The sequence below is a fragment of the Bemisia tabaci genome, chromosome 5, assembly GCF_918797505.1.
Source record: "Bemisia tabaci chromosome 5, PGI_BMITA_v3".
NCBI classification, from domain to species: domain Eukaryota; kingdom Metazoa; phylum Arthropoda; class Insecta; order Hemiptera; family Aleyrodidae; genus Bemisia; species Bemisia tabaci.
The window spans coordinates 28,228,672-28,247,376 of record NC_092797.1 but is presented as its reverse complement, the minus strand read 5'-3'; the positions used below and the strand labels follow the sequence as shown (position 1 = coordinate 28,247,376).

Genomic DNA, 18,705 nt, shown 5'->3' with positions numbered 1-18,705 from the left:
TCGGGACGGCTCGAGGAACAGGGAGGGTTGGGGTCGCGTCTACAGCCCGGCATAGTAAGCAGCTAGTGTCGCACAGGTGATAAAAATGAGCAGGAATAGTAAAAAAATGTTCAGTGTCGGAACGGGCAAAATCAGGCGGAAAAAATGTATAAACTCCAGTTTCATGCTTTCCCGCTGGAAAAGAGTACGGTTTGAGGCACAAGGAGTATGCACTGAAAAAAAATTAGTAAATTTTACAATTCCTTCACGCTGTATTTCACACGGCTTCAATTCAGAGTCAATTCGGAGTCGTTAATCAAAATAACTAACTAACTAACTTTATAGATCAAGCGATGCATTATTCAATCTGATGAATTTTGGCTGGTGCCTAATCTTGTTACAGATTGACCGTCCCGTGGTTTAAAATAAATGCAGGCATTCTACCGGCAGTATGGTGTATTGGTGTATTTTTTATTATTTTTTTTCGCGATGAAAATAATGTCATGGTTTAGGTTCGTTCGTTCTCTCCCATTACTTTCATCGGCATTCATCCCGGTGAAGCTCCAGTGAAGCACACTCTATTAGTCGCATGCTTTGAAATCGTTTAATCGTAAAAACGATTCCAGAATTTTTACAAATTCAGCATGGGCTTTTATACGGCCATTGTCCATTTTACGTCTCTCTTGTAATCAACATGTCACAAATAAAATAAAATAAAAATTTGAAATACTTTCTTTTCTATTCGTGTCTCACTCAGTTGCCTTCCAGTGATCGATATGTGTTTGCTTCGTTTGTTTCAGCTCATCGACGGATGCGAACAGTGACGAATTACTACCTAGTGAATCTCTCCGTTGCGGATTTGCTCATGGCCTTGCTCAATTGCAGCTTCAACTTTTTTTACATGATCTTCTCTAACTGGCCTTTCGGCTCCTTATATTGCTCCGTCAACAATTTTGTCGCCAACGTCACTGTTACCGCCTCTGTGTTCACCTTAGTTGCCATCACTGTAGACAGGTAATAATAATTTTTTTTTTTTTTTTTTTTTTTTTTTTTTTTTTTTTTACTGCACGACCACCTTGAATTGATTAAAATTTGACTGCGGCAGTGATTCGATTATAACCGCAATCGGACTCAATTTACCAAAGCTCCATTTAGAAACAAATGTAAAGTAATAAAATCGATGGACGTATTATAATAACTCTATAAATAAAATGGTGTCTTATTCAAAGAGGAACTTATGGTATTTGATTTCTCCTTTTGAGCCTGAGATAGAGTTTAATATTTTCTAATTAATATATTAAATTAATAAAATTCTTCGACTTAGAAGAATAAAATTCTTCTAAGTCGAAGAAACGTTTGTTTAAAAATCAGATTTTTTCTTTTAATTCACAAGGACCTATTCGACAACTTGTTGTCCGAGAGTCAAAAGGAGGGAATCATAGGCAACACGTTTTGTTTTGAATGCAAAACCACCCTGACTTAAAAACAAAACAAAAATTCTCTAAACACTCAACCATTAAACATTTTCTTTCACTCCCAGAGCTAGTTAATAACATTTTCGCGCTTTTGATGCGTTCCAATCGCTCAAAATGCGTTGAGAAACACAGCGCCTTCAATCCGCTCGCATAATTATGTAGCAAATAATGATACCACTATTCGTACACCATGATGGTAATTTTGCATAAGCGACGAATTGAAGGAAAATCGTTGATCAAAGCACCAGCAGCCAAAGTATCATCTCTCGCTTGTAAATCGGAGTTGTGACTTACGTCATTGCTAAACTTATTACTTGGTGAGCTCGGTATTGTGTCAGTGAGTAAAAATTGTAAACTAAGAAGCGAGAACAATCATTTTACGGCGTGAATAATTTGAAATCACTATTTTTACCTTCAACCCATGTGCCGTCTTACATCTTATATCAGCCCTCTGCGTCTGAATTCGGGGTTAAGGTTGAATCTACCACCCGTGAGGTTTATATTTTTAGACGCATCTGTAGGTATCTGCATCAGTAAAACACATGAAAGAAACAATCTAGAGAACCGCGTCTGCTTAAGTTCAGGTAGATCTGAGAGGAGCTATATTTTTTGAGTCGGATATATCAACTGAAAAATTGAATAAGAAGAAAATTAAACTGTTAAAAGTCTCAAACTTTATGTAATAATGATTGCAGAGCAGAATGATACGATAACATCGGTGGTAGTTCTCTTTGACGAGTATTGGATGCATCAATTCAACATTTCAGGTTCCCATTTGTACATATTTATCGATTATCAAATCCAAACTAATATTTTTTGGACGCGGCTTTTCCAATAACCAACACTGCATTTGTTGATAAGCGTTCTCCACCCTTTGCACTGCGTAAATAAGTGTCCATAGGTTTTAAACCACTGAATGGCCGTTCATTGAAGGGAGTATCGACCTTTATGAACACCACGATTTGAAAATTTAAGTGAGGCTGAGAAACTTTTTTCTTAGCAAAGTTCTTTATAGTGCCTCGGATGAAACCATTTTTGTTTTTAATATCGTCCGACTCTGCTGTCTTAAAGTAATATACACTGAATGCCTCCTTTCCACGCACGGGGTTTTATTTGGAAGGGCTAAGGAGTAATTTGGTGGAGGGTTGAAGCCACCCTCTCCCCCACACTCCCCATATCGAAGCCACCCTTCAAGCGCGACACCCTTGATTTCTCCTACGAATATTTCCACGAAGAATTCCGATTATTTTTGCCTAACATTTTAAAGTCCACGATTCTGTACTTTGCAAGTGACATCGATCAAACAAATAATCAATTGTAGATTCTACGCTTTCAATACATCTCACCTTGAAACTAACTTGTATAAGTTCAAGAGGCTTAATTTATTCTCGAGCTGAGGTCAACTTTACCCCTTTTCAGATTTTTATCTTGAACTTTTCTAAGCTTCTAACGGTCTTGCGTAATCTCCCGTTGCGCGGTTGATGTGGATTATATTATACTGCCCAAGCAGCGGTGACATAAAGAAGCAAATATAAAGGACAGGCGCATTAGTACTCTCTAATGCACCATGGCTTGAACGCAGATTGAGAAAGACCCTGAGAATTCCAACGAAATGACTTACCTCTTAGGACCTGACAGAGATTTAGTGTCAGCTTTTGCGCTTACTTCTTCCGCAGGGAAAAATGTTCATTCTGAGTTTTGGGAAAAAAAATTGAATGATTTAAATTTTACAAACAAATTCATAACTATTAAGGTCTCGATAGACGATCAAATTCCCGAACCAATTACCATCAAAGTGTCGGGAGTCATCAGTCTTAAACTCATTAATTTGCTTAACTTCAAAATGAAAACTTGGCAGAAATGTTTCCTGAAGCAGGAAATGATGAATGGTGGCACTCCATTCTGATCTTACTTTGAACAAAATATGCGGCCCATCAAAATTTGATGGTAGATGGTGACCATCCGTCATCAGTATGTCTACTTTGATCGGGATTGGTTTGGAATTTGATCGTCTATCCAGGGCTTTACACATTTTAATTTAATATTATTGTATGGCATCATTAATCGTTGTACTCCTCGAGTAAAATTACGTTTTTTGGTCAATATTTGAATCTTTATAACTATTATATTGCACGCACTGATCTATTATTTCGCTGTTCGTTTCGCCTAATGCTGGAGCAAAATGACAAGTTATATAAGATTGATACCAAATGTGTCAATTCTTACATGACACTTCATTGGTGAATTAGATTCTTTTGAGGACGTTTATTGCAGTTGAATCCGTCGACTTGATGAAACTGCATTCATAAATCTATTCAATTTTGAGAGCTCGAGCTGATAGTAATAGATTTACTGCACCGCCTCTGAAGGTGCAGACTTGAGGTGCATGTGTGTGTGTGGTTAAATTGCCTTTTTCCTCTCACCATAATAATTTATTCCGCCAATCTAATCAACTCCGCACGTCGATTGCAGGGACGATGTGGCATAGAAACAGAACCTCAAATAAACAAGCGTAAATTGATAGTACGAAGTACGTGCTCATGTTATGCACAACGCAGCTACTTCTCTTCATTTTCATTCGCAAGATGGATAAATAAAAAAAAATGTAGGTAAAAAAATAAATGAATAAAAAAAACCCCTCATTTTTACCACATCTTGTGTGGAGCACGTTATCCAGGAATCCAGGAGACATGCTGCCAATGTTGTTTTTAAATACATCTGGGTTAACAGGTGGCTGAGGCAGATTATTCATAGCCATGAAAAGGCCTTCGGAATGAAATTGGTTTCAAGATTTGGTGTCGAGCCTTTGTGACTATAGCGTGATAAAAATATTAATGTCTCTTCTTCTTGTGGAAAGTTGTATAGTTTGTTTTCCTTCCCACAGAATTCTTAAAAAATCCTATTCAAAACGATAATTCTTTCCATCACAATTTTTTTTTTTTTTTTTTTTTTTTTTTTTTTTTTCTTTTTTTTTTCATTTTCATTTGTTTTCATCGCTCGAATAGAAGATTGCATGATGATATTTTTGGCGCGCACGTTGAGAAATGACAATAACATCCCGCAGAATCATTTCTTCTTCATTTATTTTCAGTTTGATCTAAATTCCTCTTTCAGAATTTCTTTCATTTTAAATTTTCAATGATTTAGCAAAACTTTTAAAGAGTATCCAAATGGTTTTAAGATTTACCTAATCAAAACAGATTGCTACATACCATTGAAGCCATACAGGCATTTATTGATCAAAATGCATATCGACGGTGTAAGTCGGCAATCACATAACTCGGTTTGCGACGTCGCAGACTTCCTGTCATACTTTATTTTTTAAAAGGAGAACTACTCAACGGAAATTCTTTAAAACTGCCGTGATTTTTCTTTTAGGCGCGGAGAAAATTCTGCAAAATCTTCAAGGAATGATGTCAATTTGTTCTCCTTTAAAAAAATAACATAGAGGCGGAAATTTTGAGACACCGCAAACGAGTTATGAACGTGATTGCCGACTTACACCGTCGATGTGGTGGTTCGAAAATCAAAATTCTAACAGATAAAACTTTCGCAAGCCCATGACAACTCCTGTCTAAGAGGTTTGTAATCATAAAATACCTGGGATTTTCGCCAGGAAGCAGCACTCATAATCTGGCAAGACATCTATATGTGCGTCTTCTGGATGAAAAAATAGACACGTTTCCAGGAAGCCACGATTTTCCACTAAAGTTTTTGGTCTTAGTTTTTCCACGCTGTTTTACCCTGACTTGTAAATTAGAGAAATCCTTGTCTTGAAAATACTTTCACGGAATACATCGAGCGAGCGTCTCGAGGCGAGAGTCTGTCACCTCGATTCCCGTTTTCTTCCGCTTCCTGCGTCTCAATCTTTTGTCGGGCTCATTCTCGTGTCAGCTTTTCCCAGCTCTCACGACATGTCAGAACTTTCCAGCTGCGGTTCCGACATAAATGGTCCGCGTCCTTATTGAATTCAATAATTTTATACATTATTCAAACCATCTTTGACGCATATCACGCGAGCAGATTTAGCACCAAATATACCTGGGTCACCGTCAGTTTTTGCGGTGAATTATTTCACACATGTTATTTTTACCTCTGTCTGACCCTTGACTCGAACGCGAACTAGTTTGCGATACTCAACTATTTTCGTCTCCTTATTTTCCCACATAAAATTAGGTTGGGCAAAAACAGTGGCGTGGCGTGCTTTGCGATACATCGATTGTTACGCCATTTAAACCTATGGAAAAGGATCGATAAACAGGGTGTCCGCAGCGAACACCTTGATAATCGATTCTTTACCATTGCTTTAAACGGCAGAACAATTGATACATCGCAATTCACGCTATGCCAATGGGCAAACATTGAAAGAAACTCCGAAAAAAGATTTCTAAGTAATGACAATAATGTTGCTCTTCTGTAATCTCCTCTCTTTGCGGACTTGGTTTTGGCCCGTCTGCGAAGAGCCCCTCCGAAAACATTCTTTTTCCAAGAGATTTTAAATCGATAAGGAAATAAAAATCCCATAGAAAATATAGCTTTTTACCAACTGTAAAATTCCCCTCAAGTAAAGACTCTCTACAGAGAATACAGAAATAAAATTTAGATCCAATCGCTTTGAGGATGTTCTTAATCCACATTGAACAGACAAAACTAGCACACTGGAAATTGTAAGAATAAAAGTAGCTCAGATGTTTCACATAGCAAAGTTTAGCTGTGGGTATAATTACCTAGAGCTTTCAGGCAAAGTTTTTAGAGTGCGGACTAAGAAAATGCATATTTTTTCCTGCCAGTATTAATGTAATTTTATTTTCTCGGATTGATTCGTTGTATCGCATGCAGTACCTATGTTTAAATAATCATATTTTAAAAGTATATTGTTCAATAATGTTTCAGAAAAATTAAGACGATAAAACACCTCATACTATAATATAAATACTTATAAGCCCTGTCAACACTACTAGCAAAAGTTCACAGAACTTTGCACGAAAGTTCAGTTTCGTAAACCTATTTCTGTACGGACAAGGCCTTTCATTTGTGAGAAATGAACTAAAAAATTATGAAAGAACAAACATAAATGTGGTTTAATAATTTTAACTTCCGCCGCCGCGCCGCATTGACCGCACTGTGTTTGACGCAATGCGTGCAATATTCATGCAGTCTTGTAGGTGCATCTCGTTTCACACTGACCGCACTGTGTTTGACGCAATGCGTGAAGTATTCATGCAGGCTTCAAAGGCGCTATTGCGTTTCACGCCGACCGCTGTTGACCGCACTGTATTTGACGCAATGCGTGAAGTATTCATGCAGTCTTGCAGGCGCTGATATGCTTTACATATACCGACCGCCGCGCCGAGGGCTTCTCCTTTTCATCTCAAGTCCTCGTCATCATTGCTCTCTGCGCCGCGCCGCTCCAAGCCAAATTACGTGTTTGGTTTCTCTCTTAACTCAACTAATTAAATGTACGCAGTCTTTTGTATCACCAAAAGACGAAAGAATTAGAAATTACTATACTCTCAGGAAATGAGATATTTTGTCGCCTTTCCTTGTTTGTAATTTTTTTCTGAATCCGATTTTTGTTATATCTACATTTAAAAAAATAGCAAAATTTGCCGCTCCCTTTTGCCGCCATGTGGCCACCCCCTAAATCCGACCCTGTCTAATACTAATATTTTCTGATAGGAAATGTGGCAACATTCGAATGCTCGTACGGCGTTTTTCTCCAGCACGGCATCATGGCCAAAAAGATAATTTTGGAGTCATTGCTCGGAAAAAAAGCTCGGACGACATTTAAAGGCACTTGGAAGCATTAACCAATGTCAGAGCGCGCAGTCAGCGATACGAAAATTCTTAACGATGATAACATTAGGCCATATGTGGAACGCGCGTCATTAAATTACGAGCCGGAAGCCGGAAGTGAAGGGATGTGGATATTTATTGCGTTTACCAACGCGCCCATACTTCTGCTTCCTCGTCTCATCAACATCAGCATCTGCTTTAAATGCCTCGGGCATTTTCGTACAACCGGTGCCAGCGGAGTTGAGGATTGGGATCCGAGCGCATTATTCTCCTCGTGAAAAAAGAACACTTGTAGCTGTAGATATTTCGAGTGCGATATTGCTGCCATGTGCGCCTCTCATCGTTTCAAAAGAAATAAAACAGCCCCGCTCGGTAAAAAGAGCTGTGAATGTGTGAAGATATGAGCGTCAGGTCCTCCTATTTCAATTAAAAAGGCGCGTTTTGGAATGCGAGTTGTTGTAGAGCGCCATTAGTATACGCGATCCTCTCGAGGGAAGGGTATTTTCTAGCAATTTGCAGAATTCAACCATTAATTTCGCTCCAGCTTAAATCAAGATAGCTTGGTTAAAAAAGGCTCGACATTCCTCCATCGCTCTCTTTAATTTATTTTAAAGTGTATTTGAGAGGTTGGGAGTATTCATACAAAATTCTATAAACCACGAACGTCCATTTTTGTTCAGAAGTTAGTTTTTGCAACTCTGACGTCAATAAATTAAAAATCTAATGTGGCTTGCTACAGATTTAGTGTAGAAAATTGGAATATAAAGTACGGAGAACCATGGATGCATTCATGAACTATTTTCTGAATATTTGTCATTAATTATAACGCGTTATTTACATCAGTAGTATTTATCTCAACTCGTGAAAGTTTACAACTTGGTTAGTAATTCACTACTTTGGTCCCAATTTTAATTCGGTATTTCGTCCATTTTCGCCAAAATGTGTGAATCTCGCCATCTCTTTAAAAAGTTCAGACATTTTTTTTTTAAGAGCGTATTTACAAGAATTTTTCACCATCACTTTATGTAATTTGGTGCCATGGTTTTATTATAAAGGTGTTTTGATTATTAAGAAAGAAATTATTGCACGCTTTGGCAAGAAAAAACGATATCATTAAGAGAAATAATGAGCACGCACTGGAGATATTGAGCAACCCAGAAGTCATCTAAAGAGTGGGTGTGACAGAAGTCTTGACGAAAAGTGAAATGAGAGAAAAAATGATTTTAAAGGGGCGAAACGCTTGAGAAGCAGATAAAAACGACAAGTCATGTTTCGAGCGAACGTGGTATTCAGGGTTCTTATTCAAGATAAAGATTGATGGAAATGCGGTTTGGGGTTTTAAATTTTTCAGATGAGTATCCTCTTTGAAGAGGGTGTAAACGGTATGGAAAGGGAGAGGATCGTTTCAATTTCTTCGGAACACTAACTTATGAATGCTTGATGAATGACGATCCCGCGGCGATCGGCATTTGTTTTTAAATGTGGCTCATCGGCACTATAGGCATGGGCTCTTTAACAAACAAGGTGATCGAAAATTCAGTTTCTCTCCACAAAAAAAAAAAAAAAAAAAAAAACCCTAACTGAAAAGTAGGCAAAGAAGAAACTTTAGAGTTAAATCAGAGAGACCACTGATCATTTCCAACTGATCATTTCCGATTCAAAATGATGGGTGGATTTAATTGTTTTCAAAACTCTATTAGTACGCTGGAAAAATCAGTCGCTTGGGTCTAGAGTCCGGACTCTTAAAAACGTTGACAAGAAAAAATATTCTTGATTCAATCGATCTTTTTGCTTGAATCAAAAGGAAATCCGCCTAAATCAAGAGGCTCGGCTCTTCGATTCGAGGAAAACTCGGATTGAATCAAGAGTATTTTTTCTTATCAATATTATGAAGAGTATGGACTCTAGATCCGAGCGACTTTTCTCCCTGTGTATCTTTTTCAAAACGGTGATAGACTGCCAAATTTTGGTTATATTTTGTGTGCTCTCAAAACGATGCTTCACAATATAAATTATTTGAGAATTAAATATTAGAGGAGCCGGAGGTTATTATTTTAATATCCCTCGCCCATCCCCTTCAGGTATTTTCACTTTCCTCGGGATCATAACTTTCAAAATTGCAATCATTTAAAACATATTTGGCCGCCTTGGGACTTTTTTCGCATCATGTATACTTTAAAAAATACTAGAAATAAAACAAGGAAACAGCGAAAACAAGGCTGAAATACATACAAATATACGGAACGTCAGGGGGAATTCGGAATTTACGGGGTCTTCCATTACTATCACCATGTAACGCAGTGCTGGTTTCTTTTGATTTTAAATTCTTTTTTACTTTGTGTATACTTTTAGCAGTTTATAATGGTGTTGTGAGACACCAAAACGTTCCGTATATTTTTATGTATTTTAGTTTTGTTTCCGCTGTTTCCTTGTTTTCTTTCTAGTATCTCCGTTTGGGGCTGCCTGTGCATCTATGTCTTTGTTCTTTAAAAAACATACACCCCCCATTCCAGATTTGCTCTGTAGCAATCTTTCGCTATCTAAGATTTATGGACTCCTCGAAAATTTGAGAAATATTCTAGCGTTAAATAAAAGGCCAGCCGTCTACTTCATGGCATGAGTCATCATTCATATGATGAAAAAAAAAAAACAAGTGCTCATACCTAATGTGGATAGAAGGCTCTTTAAGTGCTGTACTGAATGATCTTCCAAGAGGCACGCATTTTCGTGGTGTTGCAATGAGGGAAGGAAATGCAATGATCGCGACGCAGTGGCTTTAACTTCACCTCTCCACCATTCTGCTATGCTAGGAAAGAACGTCGTATTAGCTTTCAGATATTGCCACTTTTTGATAAAATACTCATTTTCGAGCAAGCTCGTGGATATTTTCCTCAAATTATTCGAAGAATTTTATTCGCAATTTAATCGAAATCATCCTTTAATCCGAAGTAAAATTTTAAGGAGGAGGGTTCATAAATTATCGACCGTATTCGATACATCAAACAGGTGGGTTGTATCGATATCGATCGGTTCAACAAGTAAACATAGCCTCAAAAGTCAATGGAGTAATCTGAGGGAACGGGTTTTTGTGATACATGTTTGATTCATATGAGTAGAAAATGTTGATGGTAATGAAAAGTACAATTGTCAGGAATTTTCTCATTTTCAGCTTTTCCAATTGAAATCCTAAAATTTATGTTTGAGGTTATGTTCTATTGTTTTGAACCAAACGATACATGGATTGCATTTTGCAAAAAGGAACCAGAAGAACTGCGATGATGCTAAGATTGTGCATTTTCATCCTTTGCAATTAAATTACTGAAACCATGACAAAATATGAAATTTACATTGTAATTTTGTCTTAAATTTACAGTTTTTAGCTAGTTAAATAGAAACTGTCAGTGGATAATCAGGTTCTTCTTTTAAGACAAAAGAAGTTGCACAATCTTAGCAACATTGCAATGCACCTGGTTCCTTTTTGCATAATGCAATCCACATCATACCGATATCGAATACGATCCATTTCCTGAAAAATAGATTTTCATCTAAGATAATTCGGCAACATTCGGAGGCTCATGCGGTGTTTTGTCCTAGACTGGCATCCTGTTAAAGGAGTGAGGTTGCGTCTAATTTCCTTCGGGCGACAGAGATTTACAGACTCGAGCCCTCTCTGTTTGTTTAAAGACAAATACCCCGCATCGAGCTCAACTCCATTCTCAAGTTTCAGACGATTTATTGTCCCGAGTTTAACTCGGCTCCAAAGCACCTCTCAATTTAATTGTATGAAGGACATCAGACAATGATCTACTCTAGGGGGAGGGGGAGAGAATTTTGAAATCTAAATGAAACTGATATTTGGATTTCAATACGTAGAACGGATGTATTGATTACGGGCAAATGCCGAAACCTTGGCATATCGCAAAGTGTTCACGAGTTTTTGGGCCTATCCCGAAATCAACTTGGACTCCAGAATTTACCCGGGCGGATCGCGATGTGACCAAATTGTGTGAGAAAATTTCGTAAAAATGTTTTAAGGTCAAAATGTGTCACAATACCCCATACAGGACGATGTTCTGCCGATACAACGCTTAATTGGAACATTATTGACGTTTAACACACAACTGAATCCACAAAATTATTAATATGGGTGTCCGGGTTGCTTGTAACAAAAAATGAAGGCGTTCTAGTTTCTCGAAATCACAAAGCTTCAAGAATCATGGCTGCGTCATAATGCATGATCGTCGTGTGCTTCTTGCGTGGATAAGATGGTTATGATATTACGGAGTAATTGCACATCTAACACACGCGAGAAGAGGGGAAAAGAGCATTCAAGGATTATCATCCACTTCATGGTAGAATTACATGGTAAAATATTAATTGGGCTCCGCGGAAGCAAGTGGTGGCTTATTTGCTCCCTCTTCCGGAAACACCTGTTGAAACAAACATCATTTTTTAAAACGGAGCTTTAAAAAGGTTTTCTTGCAGGCTCTCGCGACCTACTTGCGCATGAGGGATGTTACAGGGTCCGCATTTAAGTTAAATGGATTCATATGGAGTGTTCCTCTCGGCGGAGCGCTGAAAGAAAAACCCCCGTACTCGCCATGCAATTAATTAACGTGTCAGTCGCGGAAAACTTGTCTTGGCCAGCCATGTGCGATGGTGTGCCAATTCTCTCAAGAAATGAAGTGCACTCTGTGTGCGAATTGAAAATTTAGCGATCCGTTTTACAACATCGGTCGGAAAAGATTGTCCGCCCGCTGCTGAGAGCAGGGCACATCCCGGCATTCTAAGGAGTTAAGACATTATTTCCTTCCCAGCGGTTGGTCATAACCTATGATGTTTCAATATTGACGGGAAAAGCTTTGTTTTAAGATAACTTCCTCAACATATATTTTCCTTTCAGGGGAATCAAGGTCATGATTCCTCATCATTAATCATGTCGACTCTTAGACACCATGCAGGCATGATAGAAACAGCAGTTGCGGAATTTTGTTCTGAATCAATATATCACTTTGATTACTCAAGACGGAGATTGCATTATGTATTTGGTTAGTTATGTTATTTAATTTCTTTTTCGTGCTTTGGGTCAGGCGCTGTTTAAAATATCTGTAATATCAGTTATCGACAAACAATCGATTATTTTACCCGATAAAGCATGGCAAAGAAATCGAGTATTATAACCAACCAATTTCATAACTTAAACTTAGAAATATGGTGCTCTATCTTCTGAGACAATACGTAAAACATTTGTCTGCGCGGGGTTACATAATTATTTTTTTTTTCTCATTAAAAAGGATTAAACGTAGGATATAGTAGGATATCCTCGGATCCTATATCTTGTAAGACTATACCTCTCTGGGATTAATAACCCTGTCAGATGTACCGTCACAATAATCCTTTTTAATAAGAAAGAGAAAAATCAAATAAATCGAATCAAATTAATTTAATATTAAAAATTTGGTTCTTAATGCTAAAATTTGTATTAATCACGGTATTCCATATCTCAGTGTTAAAAAGTGTCTTTTGTAATCCTTGATCCAAAAAGTACTGATGTCACTCCTAGTTAGCGACATTATGATTGGTCGAATTTTCTCAGTTATGAGGAAGGTGCTTATGATATTAAAATCGGCTACATTGTAGAATCTCAAAGTTCAGGAGGTTAGGAATGAGTAGAAAGAACGTCCTTTCTCGGCAAAGCGGTGGGGGGGGGGGGGGGGGCAGAGCGTGATACATTGAGAACAGAGGGGGGGGGGGGGTGCAGCCAGTCTCTCGCAGCGCTCTTGATGTTGATGGCCCGAAGCAAAGTGATTTTTGAGGCACAGAGCGGGGGAAAGAAACCCCCTCCCCCGATAGGAATATTTCCTCTAACCCTTTCTCCGGATGCATGATTTTTTCCGCCAATATGTAAACGCCTCCCAGTAAGAAATTCCTTGTCATGATGATAGATGCAGCCTACCGAAAGAGCTCTTTTATATGCCTCTATCTATACATATGTCGGGAATAATGTTGTCAGTCTGTGCGTCATAGAAGAGCGATATAACTATGAGGAAAAATTGATTTAGACGTAAATGTTTCATTGGTCGTCCAGAAAGAATGTTTACCTGTTCAGTATCTCCTGAACTAAGATAGGTAGAGAAATGCGAGAAAAAAATTAAAAAACCACCACCCTCAGCTTTCTAACCTGCAATTGAAAAAATATGGTCGGTGATTCGATGGACACCATATTTTGTGTCAAAACTGCATGCGATATATCGCATCGATTGGCTCATTTTTTCAGCCACTCGTCATTCTTCTCGGATTTTGCGATCGCAATTCTGTTGTTAGGAGACTAAAGCATTTTTCACCGATTTTGACAATAAATTTAACGTAATAAAGGCGTGGTTTTTTAGAGGAAAAATATCGCATTCGATACTGATATCGAAACTGCACTCGAGTGCCAGATTTTCTCTCTAAAAAAACCACGCCTATAATACGTTGAATTTGTTAGTCAAAATTGGTCAGTGAATTCTTTAGTCTCCTAACAACAGAATTGCGATCTCAAATTTTGAGAAAAATGACAAGTAGCTGAAATTATGGAACAAATCGATGCGATTTATTGCACGTTGCTCTGACAAAAAAAATGGCCTCCATCGAAGCACCTTCAGTTCTTGAAAGTATTTGCGAAAAAATTCTGTAAAAACATTGTCCGAAGGTACACGAGTTTTTCTGCTATGATTCATTGGTCCCAAAAATTATAAAATGGCGTTTACGGTGTTTTTGCGTTGCACGGCAATATTTTAAAGACGGTCATTTGCCAAAACATTACAGCCGAGCATCTGCAAATCGACAACTTTGGAAATTCCTACCATCGTTCATAGGATAAAAGAACCTAACAAGCCGTTCGAGAGTGACAGGCCTTTTTTACTCCCCCGCGGGCAAAATGACACACATTTAACCATCAGCCTTGGATTTGGGCGGCCGACGGCATCATGTGGATCGGGTACACCGAAACGGTTTTGCGCCCGGAGCGCCGAGCCGTTCTTTGAATCATTTCAGCGGGATATTCTTTCAATATCTTCTGCAGAGTAGTTTTTTCTCTCAGAGTAATGGCCTCAGTCCGGCTTCGTAACGGATATCACGTCGACGAGAAAGAGGAGAATGATTCTATCTTGTGACTCATGGTGCCGATAAATGTTCCCACCCTTTTTGGGGACTGTGGACTTCACGCGAATGAAGGATCGAAAAGCGCGGTACGTTTCTTTACATATAAATCATCGAGTTTATGAGCCAGACGTTTCAAATGTAATATTTTACATTTCCAACGTACGTTATTGGTTCAGCTCAATCTTGCTTGAAAGAATTTCAGTATCAGCGCAACGGGTCGACGTAATGATAAATATCGTGCGATAAATGAATGGTCCCTTTGCGTTTTTTTATTTATTTATTTTCCGTTTCAGCACTGTTGCGTTAGGTTTTTATAGAAAATTCTCTACCAGCGTGCGTGTGCCAAGTACATGCGTGCTACTCGCTACTGGTTGAGCAGTTTTCACCGAAAAAAGACGGAGTGTATTGTGAAATAGAACGCCCGTTAGTTGATTTGCCCCCCCCCCCCCCAAAAAAAAACATGCAGTTTCTACACATCAGTATGAAAGAGCACGCCCATATCAGGTCTATGTAAGATGAGGGTAAAAAACTTTTGAAAATTAATAAAAAAGTTAATACATATCTTAATTGCAAGGATAGACACCGTTGGTAAAGACAAAGTAGCAGTTTAGGCCACGTCCGCCATCTTAAAAATTCGAGTCTCCCGTCAAAAAATACCCGTTATCAACGAGACTCACAATAATCGATTGGAAAGGAGCCGAGATAGCCCACATTAATAATGATAATTCTTTTAATTCAAACAGTTGAGGCTAAACATTTTAGTTTCTGGCAATTATGGGCGTGAAATATGCTCAGTAACTTGAAATACAGCAGGTAACAGGTTGACATGCCTTATTTGGTGGAGGAATTTACTTGAGTTAGGTTCTAACCTAAGAATACAACTATTTAAACTTCGGTGTGTTGCACAGTATCACGCGCATTTGAAGGCGTTTTATATTGGTCCGACTGTGACCTACGGAGAGTAGAGTCTTGAGGTGTTACCTTTGAGGGTGGTTTGCGCAGCATACGTCGATTGCAAAATAATGAGTAATTTTCATTTATTAGTGTTACGAAGAGCCCAAGATGAAATTTTTTGTTGAGATAAAGTATTCAACTTTATTTTAAACAAATTTTGAAAGTCTGAATTTTTCATGCCGTAAGATTTTTTCTTCCATGCCAACACAAGCACAAAACCAAAAATATGAGTCCACCTAAGGGCGAATTAAGGTAAAATGGAGTGGTTGATAGGCAAATGAACACGTGGTACTCGTTTTTCACAATGAAAAGCAACCGAAAACGGAAATGTTCAAATCACAAGTTAGTCTGTAGATTCCAAAGAAACCACCCACCGGTTGCGACCTCGGAGCTCATAAACTTTTAATTATTGAATCCGGTTATTTTCCGATTCTAAATCACGGTCGTTAAATTTTGGCAATGATGTAAGGCGAAGAGGACATGTGTCATCCATAGGAATGAGTAAGTATATGGCTTGAGCGTCGCGTCGTACAATTTCCACTCGGCCGAGTTTGAACTCCGAGCTCCCCGGTTTTATGGTTGACAAGAAAAAGAGCTTTAGTTGATGAACCTCATCAGATTCACCGCCATTGTGAGAACGTGGAAAGAAGCAGTTTCCTAAATTGAACCCTCTACAGTCCCGAAAGATTGTTTTATTGCTTGATAGCTTTAATAGACCCAACTCCTATAAATTGATTAGATTTCTGCTGTTTTTCACTCGTTGCTTTTGTTTGGAATCCGAGAGCTTATCATATTAATTTAATTTGACATCTAATTATGTGGGTGGCTGGAACGGAGAAAATAATAAATATTCCTCTCAAAATAAGTTCTCAGACCTGTATCGTGAAATTTTAGAGTTAGGGTATTCCCTTTGAAGCAATAATCTTTGATCCCAGGACAACTAAAAACTTTCCTAGTAACTTTTTTCTTCTCTCTTGAAATTGTGCGAATAAAAAATTGAAACTATAATTTTAGATTGTTAAGAAAAAATTAGACCGTAGCGGGATGATTTTTGAAATTGATAGACAAAACAAAAGACAAAGAATACATGAACAGTATGGAGCGATCCTATTGGTTGAAATGGGTGGCTCCTATATACTAAGAGGGTAAATGGTAGACTAACTATCCGGTCTCTCGTGTGGTTGCCTTCTTTCTCCATTACAGCCACCCACTCCCACCAATAGAATCCCTCCGTGTCCTTTTTGTCCATAATTTTGTCTATCGATTTCAACAATTAGCCCGCAGACCAAAATGTGATTCAATAGTCTGATATGACCGAAGGTGTATATGAACAGTTTTAGCAAATGTTTTATTGTACACTCTGCCTGTTGTTAAAGCAACGCCAACAGATTTGGATCTGTCTTTTAAAATACGGATTTCTCGTATAACCAATAAACGGGAAAAACCAAATAATGAAGTAAAACGAAAGTTTCACAACTTCCTTCAACGGTTAATGCCCTGAGGACTAAGTATATAGAAACAGAGAGGAAACGAAACTTGTTGTTTGCAAGAGTTCTAATCGGTGCAGTGTAATAAAACTTGTCGCAGCTGGCTGTGAGAGCACAACGCTGAGTCTCTTCCAATTTCTAAAATAGCATGAAAGGAAAGTAAATGATCAGCGCCCTGAGTTACGGAATGTTGGGTTTTTTAATAAATGTAAACAGAGCCAGTATTAATAATTCTTAAATTTTTTATCACATGTAACGTAAAATGGGTGCGATATTACTTTGACGGCGTATAAAACTTAACGATAAAATTTCTTGTTTATTGTGATTGGGTTGTATTCTTTTTCCTCCTTACAACTGAAAACAACAAAATATCCGGAATGATGGGTAATAACAATTCGATATGTATCCGTCGTAATTTGTTAATATATTTAGTAGAATGACGATTGGTTTCTAACGTTTCCTTGTTTCAGTGATTGCAATAAAAGACAGGAAATGAAACAGTGAAAATTTTTCACATTGCCTATCTCACTTCTCGTAAATAAAAAAATTCAATTTTAAAATCAGCTGCTTGTTTTTAATCTTCACGTGCCGATTTGTCATTTGATTTCTTCCAAAAATATGTTGAATCAAATTTTTCATATTCTGAATATCGAGGGAAACGTACTTTCATGAATGATTATTCAAAATGACAATCATCATACTTTACTAAAAGTCTCAATTTTTTGTTTCAGATACACGGCCATCATGAGGCCACTTCATCATCGAATGTCACGTGTGAGATCCTGGGTCATAATCGCTCTTATCTGGGTGCTTAGCTGTTCGTTGGCTTGTCCTGGTGTTCTTTTTTCAAACACAATGACTATCAGGTACGCATGCATGTTTTACATTTTTCTTCTTCTTTCACTGATCATTTAAATATTCCTAAAGACTCTGTCTGGGCGTGGAATTGATTCTCACTTCTGGCCCATAGTAGTGTAAAGTTATCACTTAATATCTTTGCAGCAGATTCTGAGAGCATAGTATTTCCCGTCAACATTTTTCCTTCACAGGAATTTTGAAGGAACATTCATCCAGGAGAAAATGTTGTTGGTGGTAAACGAATCAAATAAATTTTCAAGACATTTTGTTGCTAGACTGGGAATCTATTAGTGGCCACTAAATTTTCTGGGGATCATACGGAACCATATCATCACAATGTACGAGTAGGACAAGAACTGTGTTAAATACCACCAAGTGGTGAAATTTAAGTAGAGTTAATTCGAAATATAAATTAGCTTGATAAAGTTGGATTAAGACAAATAATTACAATTTCAATTCCATAAGGAAGCTAACTTTGAATTTCTATGAAAATTAAGAATTTTTAGAGGTGTTTGTTGTTGAAAGGAGTCCTTTCCAATCCGCCGGAAGAGAAATTCCAGTGGAGTCGAATCTTGTTGTCTAATTCTCAGCACATCACTTTGACTGCAATAGTCCTCGTTTTGCTCTCAATTGATCGTAGAATATATCTGATAACATTCTTATAACTGACGTCAATATTAAATCCTTCTATTCAAAGAGGGTGCAACCGCCTTGAGTCTATAGCTAGTTGTTTTTGCAGCGTGTATGCTTCTCGTTTCGGTGTGGAGATAGCCAGCACAATGTCAACATGGCCACATTATTCGCTCGTTCGGACAATAATACTTATCTACTGGAGCGTACCATGATTATGGTGGAATGAAGTCGAGTTTGTCTGGTGAACACAAATCACCTCAGTCCGAGCTTGAAATCATTCAACTCGCTCCAGAATAGATTTACGGAACGATTCGTCGCTTGGCTGACATAAGGGCGTAACTACACATTGAGATGAGCCCGGAAAAGCATTGAATTGTATG

General features: G+C 38.0%; 1 protein-coding gene across 2 annotated transcripts in view; it reads left to right on the top strand.

Annotated features, from left to right (window-relative positions):
* Window positions 1–18,705, top strand: part of LOC109037524 (tachykinin-like peptides receptor 86C) — a 178,994-nt gene that overhangs the window by 135,390 nt on the left and 24,899 nt on the right. For both annotated transcript variants that reach the window (XM_072300502.1, XM_072300503.1), the window contains exons 3-4: window positions 780–993; window positions 17,566–17,700. In XM_072300502.1, the coding sequence (XP_072156603.1) occupies window positions 780–993; window positions 17,566–17,700 (349 nt within the window). The remainder of the gene's footprint in view (window positions 1–779; window positions 994–17,565; window positions 17,701–18,705) is intronic.